At 39.1% G+C, this 15,381-nt stretch overlaps 1 protein-coding gene across 2 annotated transcripts in view; it reads left to right on the top strand.

The window, feature by feature from the left end:
• Positions 1-15,381, top strand: part of DSCAM (DS cell adhesion molecule) — a 484,929-nt gene that overhangs the window by 429,885 nt on the left and 39,663 nt on the right. For both annotated transcript variants that reach the window (XM_080376609.1, XM_080376610.1), the window contains exons 28-30: positions 3,063-3,093; positions 8,743-8,858; positions 11,711-11,860. In XM_080376609.1, coding sequence (XP_080232735.1) covers positions 3,063-3,093; positions 8,743-8,858; positions 11,711-11,860 — 297 coding nt within the window. The remainder of the gene's footprint in view (positions 1-3,062; positions 3,094-8,742; positions 8,859-11,710; positions 11,861-15,381) is intronic.

Genomic DNA, 15,381 nt, shown 5'->3' with positions numbered 1-15,381 from the left:
CCAGCAATCTCTCCATTCTTAATCCTTTTACTCCTTGTTTTAGCATATAGGGACAGATAAACCTCTGTATTCTGCCTGTGTCACACCCAGCATTATCTATTTCCTCAGGAGCGCTCTGTTTAGAAAGAAAGAGTAGTTTTCAGCAAACCCCTGATTTTCCCTATGTTCCACAGGTCAGGTCACAAATAGGTCCACTGACTGCTGGAGTTCATGCAGCCATTCAGTAGGTCAGCCCATATTATAACCGAGAAAACTGATAACTTACCATTCTTTCTCCTTACTATTAACCTTAACCTAGCTCCACTACTACTGTAATAGCTTTCCCTTTCTTTTTAAATCCAATTCACCTTAATCCAAGCAGAAAGTATCAGTGTGGCATGATAGTTCAGAAGTGGCAGCATGCAATTTAAAACTGTATCACAGTCCCTGATTTCCCAGGGGCCAAGGCAGATGTGTTAAGAATTTTAAAGGCAGCTTCCCCAGCAGATAGAAGTGAGGGCTGTCACCAGGTTAGCTCCTGTCAGCACAGTCATGTGTCAAACCCACAGTAAGGAGCGGTTTGTCTTTTTCACTAAGGTGTGGGGTGATGCTTGACTGGCACAGGCGATTACTCCCTTTGCTCTGTCATTCATGGTCTCCCCAAGCCCTCTTTTCCACACCTGAAAGCTGGGAGATATGACACTGGCAGGGATACTGACTCACTTTACGAAGTATTCTCAATTTGCTGATCAACAGTGTCATGTAGGAAATACACATTACAATCTATAGTCTATATTCATTGATTTGTGAAACTGGCATTTCTCCTGCAGCTGATGTTATGGACACACTGTTTTCATATTCAGTTGCTTTTAAGCTTCTGGGTTTTGCTTTGAACAGATACATAAGATCCTTTATCTCCTTGGGACATTTGTTTTGTTCCAGTCCTACATTAGCTTGTATGCCCAGTGCAGCCATCATTAATTGCAGCAATGCTACTGACCGTTGTAACAATCTGCTGGAATAACTAATACATTTAAAGCCCGCTGATGGAGGGGGGGTGGGGGTGAGGGGGTGTCTGTGTGTCCACAGTGCTTCTTCATTTAGCTTTTGACATGTAACAGGATCTTGCATGACGCCTCATGTTATTTTTGATTGAAGATGCACAATCTCCTTTGTATCTCTTTGACCAAGAATGCATATATGTTGATGAGCATCTGAATATATGCCACATGCATTTAATGGTGAAAACGCAAATTTTTTTCCAGAGGTATCATGGAATACAGCTATATGCTGTGCAGCACCTGAGAACATCTAAGGGAAGTTGTTTGTCATGTAATCCTGGCAAACAGATCTAAAAAGCAAACTGAATGGCATCGCAACAAGCGACCTTCAACTTTGTCCCTTCAGCTTTTCTTGAGTTGTGAATTACTTGCACAAGTATCCGTAGTCTTCACTTAAGGAGACAGCAATTGCTTCACAAAAGCCGCTACCTGAATAAAAATATTTTTGCATATTAAATCACTCTTCTTATGTGTGCCAGGGGGAGAATGTGTGCATAGTCTCTTCGTGATCCTTTTGCTGTTAGAATGACAAGAAGCCTCATAAAGTTTGCTGAAAAGAACCATGATTTTGAACCAGAGCTTCCTTTTTTTTTTTTTTTTTCCCCTTGTATTCTTCGAAAAACTGTGTCCCTTCCTGGTCCTTAGAAGTCAGTAGAAGAACTATTTCTGCTATCATTCGGGAGCAGCAGCAGTGGTATTTTGGTTTATAGATACAGATTTTGGTTGATAGAGACATTGCCATCTACTGTGTAGTACCACTTTTGTAAGAGTGTTAACAGCAAAAGGCAATCCCAAATAAAGTGAAAAATAGAAAGTCTGAGTGCCTAAATGGAGCACCATTTGGATTAGATGGGACATCTCAGATGAAGAGTCCTTCCCTCCATCAGGAATTTGCCATGATTTGTGCTGAAAAGGGGTAGAGGAATGTTAAAAATAAAGGAGTGGAGCAAACAGGCCTAGAGGAAGCAGAGAATTTCAGCTTCTCCAGTAGTAGGTGAAGAATAAATCTAAAGACAGGCAAGCTGGCACAGTGTCAGAGGAACAGAATGTACAAAGTGGATGGATGGGGTTTGGCTGAGGTTTTTTTATGAATAAAAAAAGCCTTTTGTCCATTCCTTTTGATAACGAATACAAACGTAGCCAGATCAATGCATTAAGATGGTGGTTTGTTTCTGCTTGCATCCTTTGAATGCTAAAAGCAGGATATTTAATAGGATCACAAGCAAGGAAGTTGTAGTAGGTGTAGGAGAGCTAGAAGGTGATTAAGGAATAAAAAAGGTGAGATGGAGAAAACAAAGACAAATTTAGTAAATGTCTTGGCAGGTGCTGGTAGATTTATGAGCAGCAGATTAAAGAAGAAATTTAAAGTTTTACATAATAGGAGAGTTGTTTGAAGACTTAGAACTTGGAATTGTTTTCTTCTCAGATTTGCTTCACTTGGTTGCACAAAAGGCTGCTTTGTTGCTGTGTGATATACTTAAGGACTCTCAAGTCAGCATTTTTAGAGTGAGTTTGTTTAGTGGCAGACTGTAGCAGAAAAAGCATTGCTGTCTACTTTTGCTGAATAATACTACAGAAATCATTATATTATGTTGATAAAGTTTTACAGAAAGCTACCTGAAGAACACTGGGTGAACCAACCTTAATCTGTGTGATTTGATCTGATCAGTATCAGAATAATTGTATCTCCAAAGAATTTTATGCTAATAATATCAGCAATTGCAACAACAGGAGGAATATTTCTCCTTCAGCAGCACCTCATTTTGCAGGACTGATCCATGCAGGAATAAGCCACCTGTACACCTATCTTGTACACCTCTAAGCATCTTTGGTGCTACTGAGGAACTAAATGGGGCTGTCTGCAGCAGAAATGCGGTTTCAGCAAAAGTAGGGACTTTTAGAGGTTATTTTATTACTGATCTGATGATCTTACACATGGCTGATTCGACCTGCTTACTTCCTAATAATCAATCTGTCAAATACATTTTAATTTGTGATGACATTTCTTCTATTTTCTTCTAGATGCAAAGAGTTTGGCTGAAATGCTTATGAGGTAAGAATAGTTTTAATGTTTTTAAATTGAAAAATGTCTGTCAATTATGGCATCATGTTTAAAAATTATTATAGGGACAAACAGAGAAGTAAACCTTCTATTCCTAAATCCTTTTTGAAATTCACTGTTTGACTGTGTATTAAGAACTAGGACACATTGTTGGTAGCAAATGGGAGAAAAAAGTCAAATTGTGGACAGTATCTGTGAGGGAATACATTGGCAAAAAACTGAACACTCTTGTGTTAGTAGATTAAATTATGGAAGCTATGTAGGTCCATTTGGACATTTTTCCTATTCAGAAAAACATTTTCATAATACGTGCCAAAGTAATTACTCTTCAGAGGTCATCTGACTGAAGGCAGTAAGTGCCTGGATGCAAGTATCTCTAAACTTTACAGTTATACTTACGTAATTCACTATTGCTAGCAGCTTATACCCAAAGGTATAGAAGCACAGGTAAATCCATTTATTATTTTTCAGTTCTGTTCCAACAGCTCAACAACCAGAAATCTAATTCAGTAGTTAAATTGCAACAGAATGACTACTCTGGCGCCACAGTTCTTTCAAAGATGGAAATTTCATTTATTCAATGTTTATTGTTTTGTCTGGGGAACATACTGAACTTTAAAACTGCTGCATATAGTTGAAAATGGGATCACCAAAAGATTATTTCTAAGTTCAAATGAGATTTGGTCTTTTTGTTTTTAAGCAACAAATTTGAGAATGTCACAGATATTTTACAAAATTTACCGTACTCTAAGCTTCCTCACCCATGGTAATCTTCACCTGCTACTGTAAGAATATACATCATGGATGATTTTAGTGTAAACTCAGCTCTACGCCATCAGTCTGTGAATACATCTGAATAGTCCCACTGATGTTAACAAGACTCATCATGCAGATCAGGTCATACCCCTCCTATCTGCCAGTTAGAAACCTCTGCTAGCAGTGGATTGCAGGGTTAAGCAGCTTCAAGAAGATACACTCAGATATTTTCTGGTGTCACAGAAAACAGCAGAGATTAGCATATGCAACAAGTCTGTTCCCTAAAGAAACACAATACAAACTGGCTGAAACTCCTGGATGAAGATATTCAGTCCCAGTGACAACTACACATAACACCTCTGCAAAACTGGTAAACCTCTGCCTTAACCCTGGTGAGCTTCACTAGTCTTGTCACCACTTCTGCAAGGGCATGTCAGAGCCTCACTCCTCTGATACTTAGAAAACTTTATCAAACTGCCAAAATAAGTTTTGACCCAGTATTTCTTCTGCTGGTGTTGACCTTCAAATTAAAGAAATCCTTTTGCCCTCCCTGCCTGATGTACTCAGAGAGCAGTCAGGTCCCTTCCCAGCCTTTAGTTCAGAGCTGGTTTTCTGGGTAACTCATCTGCTACCCTTTCCTTTTTGCTTTTCTTTTCACTAGCATTGAAATATGATCATCAAGTCAGTTTCTCCCATTTCATTAAAAAACAAGCTTGGTTTTAATAAATAGTCATGCTTTGTATTTCTCTTCTGAAAGTGTGAACAAAGGCAAATCATTATTAAAACAGGACTTTAAAGAAAGCAGGGGCTATAAGCCTACATTTGCACATGTGTCATAACCTGGAGCTCCCAAAGTGATGCTGTTTTGGGGAGCCTGCTTTCTACAGGCTAAGTTCTCTGTCACTTGTGATAAATCTGTGAAATACCTTCAACCAAAACCGGAGCTACCCACCATCACTAGATGTTCCTGAAGATTTAGCATGTTAATAATCAAAGGATAATAGGCCCTCTCCAAAGCAATAGGCACACATCATAAAGCTCCTGATATTTTATGTCTTTTAGATTTCACCAAAATCTATGATACCAATATCAAGAAAGAGGATATGCCGTGGGTTGTGCTTTGCTGTTTAAGTATTGGACGGAGAACAGAAAAGGTGAATGCCAGCTTGGTAGGAAGTTGTGAGGCATGGAGAGAGCTTTGTGTCTCTTTCCCTTTGAGGAGATTCTTATGAGCATATGTAAAGCAGATTAAGAAAGGAGCTTTAGTCTTTGCTTTGAAATTTGTTGGCTTTGGCTGTGTAAGTCAGATGTTTTGGGAGCAGGATAAGCCCCAGAAGTTAGCAGTTTAGACGCGAGCAGCACAACTTGTTGCTGATACCTTAAACTCACAAATAAAAATCCCTGCTGCTGTACAATCACAGGTATTTTATGTCTTTTTTGGGTGAAAGCAGTGGTTCAGCCAACTTCTTTGTAACACTTCACTGTGAATCAGGATAGCAATTAATTGAGCTTTCTAATATTGAAGACAAGCTGAGGAATCTTTTCTCAAATATTCCACTTCCAGGCCAATTACTTACAAGATTTAGTTTTCTGTGTGTTTTTACAACAACCAGCTTAGACATCAGGAAACTGAGGTGGCTTGAATCTCTGCCAAGGACCGAGAATAACATTGGCTTTACAGATCACCATATTTAATCCCTTTACATAACTAGCCTGATGGGTTTAACCCTCTCCTGTGCATACAGGTATTTTCAGTCAGTCAAGTACGTATTTTTTTGTTAAATGTCCAGAAAGACTGTGTAAAAAGGGGTGTTCTTCTAACTATGCACACTCTTTCAAAATACCTTATACATTTTACTACCTCTGGAAGAAGGCCCGTTTATGCACAGACTGTACATAAAAGCTGTGTTCAATCAGACCCAAAGGCCTATGTACCCAAGTATCTGTCTGTCTTAGTAGCCAAAAACAGACACCTTGGTAGAGTAAAAGACTACAGTAAATGCATACAGACTCGTTCTCCAGACAGGCTCCCAGTCTCTTAACAATTTGGAGCTCAGGGATTCATTGAACCAGAGGGAATTAATTGTATTATACACAGATCCTTACAAGGTCTGACAGGTAAGGAATAACCATAGTTCATGTTTAAGTTTGGGAGTTGTGTATCTGTACCTTAAGGAACATCTAGGTAGATATGTTTCCTCCCTTTAAAGAATTAATCATTGGACTCCTCACGCACCAGACTGTTACAATACTTTGATGCCTGAATTTTCCTAGGTTAGGAAATACTTGGGCACCAAACTTCAGAACTGCAGTCCTAAAAATCTGCCTCGCTGCCAATCCCTAGAGGCAATTAATTGCTGTTGGCACCTTAAGTTTTTATAATCTGCAGAAAATAATTCAGAATTCCCTGAGCCAGAAAGAGATAGCATGCTAATTGGCAGCAACCCTCTTGCTACTGCCAATTGCCTGTTCTGTGTTTGGACACTTCATGTCACTGTACCACTGTATACAAGAGAATTAATTAGACCAGTAAGGAGGAGAGAGATCACACAAAACAATGCATAACCTTGAGCATAGTAGGGAATTTTCCTAAATATAGAGATGCCTGGAATCCAGTTCTGGCTTGAAGGACCTTCCATGTATTTTGCATAAAGCTATCCCTGGAGCCAAGAATGGGATTCAGAATTATTTTGTGGCAGGTGAGCAATGTAACTGCAAACCTGGGGAACCATCCTCCTGCTCCTTGTGGTCCAAACAATACCTTTTGTGCAGTTGAGTACTTTGCAATAGTAGGGATATAGAGCATTTGTACTGCAGAAGAGCTTCTAGGTCTCACTGTGGTTCTCGGGTCTGCGTTCTCTGAGGAAGATGTTTGATTTGATCCCTGTATCTCCTGCATCCCTGGTGAGCAAAGGAAGGGTGCAATGCTGCATTTATTAGACTCAGTAATGTATTGCACAGATTCTGCATGTATCTGATTGTGTGTGTCCTGTAACTGTTCAATTATTGATTATTAATTGAAATTGGACCTCAGAAATTCAGTTTTCTAACAGATCACAGGTTTCCTCTATGATCTTGGACAAGACCAAATTAGTGTGACTTTTCAAGGGCATGTATTCAAGCATATTTGGCATTGCAGATAATATGTAAGTCTCTGATTCTCTTAACATTTCAGCAACTTGAGTGGAAACCAATAGGAGAGTGGCATTTAATCAATGCAGAGACTTTGCAGAGACTTCAAGAATGTCAGTGTGGAATTTATCTGCATTTTAGGATTCTAAATGTCTTTGAAAATTTATGTGGTTAATAAGATACTGTAACTACTGTGCTTCCCTGATTATAGACAGAGAAAAGTCTGGCCACCCTTGGGTAGCTCTCTTGATATTTTGCTTCCACCATGATTAAATAAGGCACCAGTTGTACGCTGTTTGAATTCATTTCAACTATCCAACTGTATATGATGGTAACAGTACCACCTAAACACCCAGGTAAAGACAGAGACATTAAAATTTAACATGCATAGATGGTGTTAATGCTGGGGGCCACAAGAGCAGGGAAAGCCAAAAGGTGACAATCAGCCAGACAGGTGTACCTGTGCGCCTTGCAGACCTCACACTTGGATTTGGAGCAGGATTATGGACCACATGATGAGGAAATTCCTCTTAAAAAGGACTGTAGGAGAACCTCCAAACCTGCAGTAGTTAGGTCTTGGTGACATGGAGACGCAGCAGGAAGTTAAGGCAAGTTGTCTGGAGATGTGGGCTCATCACACATGCGTTAATCTCCTGTATAGAAGCTCACACTCAGGAAAGAAGTGAGCTTATCATCAAGCAGCTTAATAGTCCTCTGCTGATTCCATTAGCAACAATAATTCATTGCCAAAGGAGAATTAAACCAAGTGATCTACAGCTATTTTACACTAGAAAATGAGCCTCCACTTGGATTTTAAAGCTCTTTGAAGTGCAAGCACTTGGATCACACTACTGGCTGATTTGTCTTAACTTTCCTCAGCCTCCCTGCGTAAAGAAGTATTTGCAAATATCTCCTGTCCTGCAAAGAGTAATTACATCTAAAAGGCTGAAAAGTTCCTGGGTTTTTAATGCAGTCTAAAGGTTTCTTGATGCAAGCTCTGTACTAGGAATTATTGTAGCACTCAGTTCTGCTATCCTTTTTCATTTACTTTCAGTAGACAGCTCATTTAAGAAGTCATTTTCTGGTACACAGACTTTGAAATGAAATTGTTTCAATTTGCACAATGATAGAATAATTGGTTTATGCTCTTTTTTAGAATATTGCATCAATCAATTAGAAATAATCCATAAATGTAAACAAGATTTTCAGTTTTAGTCTTGGAACATCAATGGGACTAATACTTTTATTCATTTAATGCAATTCATTAATGGATTCCCTAGTTATTAATTTGTTTTTATTTATCAAATCTAGTGATATATGGAATTTATCTAATGAAAAATATGGAAAAGTAAAAAAAAATAATTAGAAATTACTCAAGACATCATTCTCCTACCAACCTGTTTGATTAGCTATGTGTTTATTCATATTCATGAGGAATGAAAGAAAAGTTCCATCTTGCAAAGTATTTTTTCTAATTTCATTATATGACACCACTTGAAGAAAACGATAATATTTTCAGGAGATTTCTACTAATAAAGAATAGACCAAATCCTTCAACACTGTGCATTCATCTAACGGCTTGTCAGTAATACCATGCACTTGTTCTGAAGAGGGGGAAAATAATATGTATGAGTGTTTTTGCTGATTATGGTTATATAATTTTTTGTTTAGCGGGACATATTTAAAATGAGGAAATTTGCAAATACCTTTTCATTTAGGCTGAATGTTAATGTGTTCTCTTCTTATTTTTAGCAAGAACACCAGGACATCAGATACACTTAATAAGCAGCAGCAAACACTGAGGATGCACATAGACATTCCCAGAGCACAGCTTCTGATTGAGGAGAGGGACACAATGGAGACTATTGGTAAACTCCTGTTGGGTTTGTTTTCACTGGTTAATGTAGCAGGCACTTTTAGGTAGACTTCCTTTACCCTGTGCCTTTTCCCCACTGCACACATCAAGAAAAAACAGCGACAAAGTAATCTGCCACATTTGAAAACTGAACTGATTTTTTTTTTTCTCCCCTTTGAATCATTTTCTACTTTTAAGTAGTCTCAGTACAGTATTTAAAATAACGCAGGACATTAGGAAAATGAAGCTTACTTGAAGAAAATGTAAATGAAGACTGGCAGTTTTAATGATTTTCATTTTGATTTCTCTTTTGGCTCTCACTAGGCAGTTTGATCACTGGCATTACTTACAAGGAAAATGAAATTCTGAATCTGCAATATTAGTATTTGAAGATTTACAAAAGCCAACTTCTGAAACTTAAACATTACATATTGTATCCACCTGCTCATAGCAAATGATATTTCAACATTTTGATCAGTTTTCAGCTTTTGTGTATCTATGCAAAATTCAAATTAAGCTGTTTCACGCAACACAAAACAAGATTTCTCATGTGGCTGGCACATAGCTAACTGTCATGAAAAACAGAATTGTTTGGTGTTGGGGATTTTTCCAAATAATTTAAACACAAGATGCCTGAAATCTCAACAGAATAAAAATACAAATTGATCTCATGATGGTATGGGTATACATTGTGCAAATACCTTCCAGAATGATGAATCTTACTAGACTTCTAACTTTTTTGGATCAAAATCTGTGTAAAAGAAGCCTGCAATGGCTGAGAACATAACAGGATCCCAGGGATGGTGTGGCCAGAGAAGAAAGTTCCACAAGCTGGGAGCAGCATCTCTGCATCTCCTGTCCATGCCCACACTGGGGAGGAACAAGCTGCTTCAGCTCCACACCCTGCACACTTGCTGTTAGTCTGGCATGGGGGTGACCTCAAGGGATATTTCACAGTTTGTGCTGCAGATTTGAAGAGGAGACCTGTGCTTCACCTGAAATACAGACTTTTTAAAATCCTGATTTGGCCTTCCCAAAATTTGCTCTGTGAGGCAGTCTTCTGTGCCAGGCTTCATCCTAAAGACAGTTTTTACTTTTGAGTTACAGTTGCTGAGCAATAGGGGTTATAGTGGAAATACCGTTAGTGCTTTAACTGTAGCAGGGTCATCAATGCCTTGGTAATAGCCAGCTCTCCACACAGCACTCAGAATAAGCAGACACTTTGGCAGTCTTTGACATAGTTTACTGCCAAGAGGCTTTATTCCCAACCTGAATAAGAGCTCATCTTTTGCCAGAGACAGAGTAATTTGATTTCATAATGCTTGTTCTATTTATGGCCTTCTTTGGGTAAAAAATGCTAGTTGTGTTATTGTGCAGAACCGTTCACCTTAATGGTGTCTTGTCAAGTTTAAAAACCAGGAATGCTTAGAAGAGTCAGATCAACCTCTGCTGACTAGTAAATGCATGGAAGCCCCACTGCTGCCAGTCCTCTTAAAAATACATTACAAAGGTATATAGCATAGCATAGCAGGAACTTGTGGCTTTTATTACTATTATGAATGGATAAAAAGATAGTAGAGAATGCAAAAGAAGGTCTGAAAGCATGCAAAGTGTGGTTCTGCAAGAACAAAGTCAGTGGAAGATTTATTGCTTTAAACTTTCCATGATTAGGTGGACCAGATGCCTCTTTAGAGCAAAAGAAATACAATACAGAGATCACAATTGGAAAAAAAAAAAAAAAGTAAGTGCCGTGTAGCACTGGCTTTCTGCAGGGACCAAGGTCTGTGTAGAAATCTGATGAATATATCCTACCCCATGGGGAAGCAATAGACAGCAGAACCATACAGCAAAGGTCAGGGCACACCTTTTTCTTCCAGTGCTTCCCAAGGTCAAGCATCACCTTTCACCTTTCTTTGCAGCTGCAGGTAAGCCCAGAGTCAGCTGGACTGACTGTGTTGAGAGGAACCCACATGATTTGTATAAAGCTCCCCAAAGCTGCTTTTTCAAACCTACAGCAGTGAGGTTTGGTGCAGAGAGAGCTGGTAGGACTTAGCCCTTTGCTTCCAGAACAGCAAAATACTGGACTTAAGGATGCTGAGCTACCCTGCAAGTGTATTTCCATTGTCTCCACTGCGGTACTCGTGTTTAAAAATAAGCAGCTCCCTAAGAACCATCTTGGGTCATGGGCATCCCTTCTGTAGTGTTCTGTCTCTGGAGAAAAAGCTGACTTTTTTAGACGGTTAGTTAGCAATGTTACCCAACTACCTTTTTTTGGAAAGGCATAGGTGATTTCACTGAATTACTAATTATGTTAATAAAAAAAAAATAAAGTCAGTATGTTATCAAAAAGTGCAGCTGAGCTCTCTGAAAATGAAGGGGAACAAGACAATGTTCAAAAGATGGGAAAGAAGGAATTGGGGCCAAAAATAATGACACATAAATCTGCTTTTTGGAAGGATGCTTAACATCCTGTCTCAGTTGCACATCTCTAAGGTGAAATCAGGTAGACGTGAAAATTACACTTATTCTTTAGTTTTGTATGAACTTTGAGTATAAACCCAGAGGCTTCCAAGCTGTGGTATGCACTTGGTACTCCATTCTTCTTATTTCTCCCATGAATGTGTTCCATATCTATGTAAATCACTAGATCAAAGGAATACTTATGAGTTAGGAATATTACCAAAGTGTAGTTCACTAGCAGTGTGCAATTTCTAAAGTCACTTTCAGTCCTGCAGAGAAGAGGGAGCTGCTTCTGTCAGTGGTGGCACCCAGCTGAAAATAAGTCTGGGGACTTTCTGTAAAGCTCTTCTGAAGGCAAACCCAAAATTCACATACTCATTATCTGACTGGTTTTTTTACTTATAGATGACAGATCGACTGTTCTGCTCACTGATGCTGACTTTGGAGAGACGTCTAAGCAGAAGTCACTCACTGTCACCCACACAGTACATTACCAGTCAGTGTCACAAGCTACAGGACCATTGGTGGATGTTTCTGATGCCCGGCCAGGAACAAGTAAGCATATAAGAGAATATGTTATCTGGAGAGGAGGAAGTTATGAGAAAAGGAATACTGTGCTCCTGCATTTCCATCCTCATGGTGTTTTTTTCTTCAGTCTGAAAATGGAGAGAAATCTATTTAGGTTGGCAGAGAACATTTCTTATACAATTGCGTTTAGTGATTTGATATGGTAAAAATGGCACATGCATCAAAATGTAGGTGTAATTTGGAATAATTCATACCTGGCTTTCATTAAACCAAATGCATGTTAGATTTTAATTTCTAGAATTTATTGGGTAAATTAGGATAATGGCTTTTAGCGACTAATATATTTTTTTTCTTGGTGATCAATCTTTATTGTATTTCAAAATACATTTTCCTTCCTTACCTCTCTATCATGCAGGAAATACATTTCTCATTATTGCTTTTCCTAAAAGGTTGTATTTCCAGTTCTAATTATTTTGGTAAATTACTTTCCCCATTTATATTTATACTGATTTATTCTTATAGTGATTAAAATACTATCATGAATTAATATACTGCTGCAATCCATTCTTATTTCTCTCATGAATGTGTTCCATATCTATGTAAATCACTAGATCAAAGGAATACTTATGAGTTAGGAATATTACCAAAGTGTAGTTCACTAGCAGTGTGCAATTTCTGAAATATCTTGGATTATTTCTATTCCCTGACCTTTTCAGAATTTGTTTACTTGGTGAGTTTGGTGAACATAAATGCTGAAAGCTCAGTTGCTAGAATGCAGATTATTTGTAAAATCTTCATCTCAATTTTAACCTCAGTCCTTATAAATAACAGCTGTTCTAGTCCTGACCTTGCTGCTTTTCTAACTTTGACAACTCTTAAGATATGGTTATTTATTTGTTGAGAACTAGATTAGTACCACCATTTTTCATTTATGGAGAGTCAAGATACAGTATTTACTTTCTTTCTGGTATCACTCTTGTCTCGCTCCTTTAGTTCATGTACATGCTGTCTATCCTGCTCACTAAGAGCAAAAATATCATCATATAATTTTTATCATGTTGGAAGATCAAGACTATCTGAGTAAACAATGGAGTCTCCATTGTTTTCTGACTATGCCTTTTTTAATAAGGAAAGAGGCACCACCCCAAATTTTTATGCAAGTATCATACCAGAGCATTTTATAGCACCAGCACCTTCCATACCTAATGCTTTTTTTTGTGTGCAGTTATGTGCTTCATTCCACTGGAGTCAGGGAGATACTTCCTTCAAATTAAACTTGGTTTTAATTAATCTGTAAAAGTATGATCTGTGGGCCACCCAGCTTTGGAAATAGCAATCCACTATCATTTTTATCATGCAGTAAAAATCTGATTGTAACCGTGCACAGGGCTGGGTCAAAAACTTCCAGGTAGCATTTTCTGGATTTAAGACTCTAATACAACTTTTATAGAGGCTGGGCTAAGAGATTTTGTCTAGATCCACAGCCATCTCTGTGAAGAGGGGGGCAGTGCCCAGATGGATAGCTCAGAGGTTATGGATCCTCTCATCTGAGCACACACACGCACACTCGCTCATTGGTAAATATTCCCTCACAGCACTTTTAAAATTCTTCTCTAGTTCTTTTGTATTTATTTATAAAAGAGGTATGCTCCGTGAACCTTTGCTTTGCTCACTTCAGCTCTCTACAGTTATGCTTCAGCACATGACAGCAGAGCTGGCTTAGCAACCGGGGCACCAGATGTGGGCTGTTCTCCATCACACAGGCAGCTCTGGAGGCTGTGTCTGTGCCACAGAGCCCCTTATGCAGGCGCAGCACAGCTGGTGCAGAGCTCCTGCTCAGCACATGCTCAGCAGGACGAGCACTGACCTCCTGCATGCTGGCAACAGGCTCTCCTGCCTCCTTCAGTTTGCCAACAAAAGCCTACTGGGTCATGGGATCAGAGAACAGTTGAGGTTGGAAGGGACCTCTGGGCACTGGCTAGTCCAGCCCCGCTGTTTAAGCAAGATCAGCTAGAGCCGGTTGCCCAGGTCCATACCCAGATGACTTTTAAATATCTTCAAGGATGGAGACTCCAGCACCTCTCTGGGCAACCTGTGTCAGTGCTCAGCCACCCTCACAGTGAAGTGTTTCCTGATGCTCAGAGGGAAGCTCCCATGTTTCACCTTGTGGCCATTGTCTCCAGTCCTGTCACTGGGCACCACCAAAAAGAGCCTGGCTCTGTCCCCTCTGCGCTTTCCCTTCAGGTATTCATATATGTTGATGAGATATGCCTGATACTCCTCCAGATCAGGCAGCCTGAGTACTGTGCTGAGAGCTCTCCCACCGGCTCTCACCTTCTGTCCTTCATGTCTTCCCTTGAAGCAGGCATGAGGCTCACTTCTGGCTACTCAACAGCCATGTGCCAACTTTGCACAGCTGGCACAAGTGGTGGTTTATACTGACAGGCTGATCATGTCATGCCAAGTGCGGTTTTGGGTATTATCCATGTGAGGCAGTTAGGTAGCTGCACCACCAGGAGCATCCATTATCAATGAGACAACATCCATATTTTTCCACTGATGTAGGGGGAATATGTGAAATAGGAGAAGGATAGCTGGTATTTGTAGATAAATACCGTGTTTCTTTGAAGCAGCAGAATGCAAATTCTTACTGGGAATGCTTAGGCAGAAGCAATGCTCAAAGTTATTATCTGAGTATTGGTTCTTTCTTTAAATTGCTTTTGCTAAAGTCTCTTACCTCAAACACTGACAACTTCACCATTTGAATGTCAAAGAACATTTGAATAGATTTGAATTTTTCATTTCTAATTCCCTTTCTCTATTGTTAGCGATATCCTTTCAGAAGCTTTGAAGAGAAATACTTCAGTGCTGATTTAGTCACTTTCTGTTTGCCACATAATGATTTTTCTGTTCCACTTGCTTTGTTAGGGAGTACAGGACTCGCTTTTACAGAACAACTATTGATTAACAAAATTAAGCAGGTCAGTTTTGGCAGATAGTTCATGTTTTCTCTCTTGATCACCCTATTATCTCTAGGATAATAAAAAATAAAACATTGCTGATCTTAAACAAATAACAGGTGATTTTTAAAGTTTAAGAAATTTGCTAACTTTTTTAAACAGTCAAATCTTTATAAACCTGTTCCTGCTGAAAAGTCTGATAGTGCTATTACAGGTTATGTTTCATATCTTGGCTACTTGTTAAAAAAAATAGGGAATCTTTAGTTGATAAATTCCATAATATAGTAAAAGTATTAGTAAGATGTCCAGAGCAGGAAATTATATCACCACATTTCTGAGCACAAGGTTTTACAAACTGGGAGCAGGTACCTGGCGTAGGGTGTTTCTGAGGGCACATCTATGCTGATAATTTACCTTAGAGTTTGCTTGAAATGTGTTGTGAAATCTACAGATCTACTTGCCTTGTGCTCTTTCACATCTCAAGGTAGTTTTGGTACTGGACAGCTATTACATTGGAGTAAAGGGATAATGAATGTGTCAATGGGAGACTGGTGGGGCTCTGAGCTCTTCAGTTGCACCCTTTTTCAA

This window comes from Falco punctatus, assembly GCF_963210335.1.
Source record: "Falco punctatus genome assembly, chromosome: 2".
In the NCBI taxonomy this organism is placed as follows: Eukaryota; Metazoa; Chordata; class Aves; order Falconiformes; family Falconidae; genus Falco; species Falco punctatus.
Note: the sequence above shows the minus strand (reverse complement) of the source record. Positions and strands in the feature narration are given on the sequence as shown.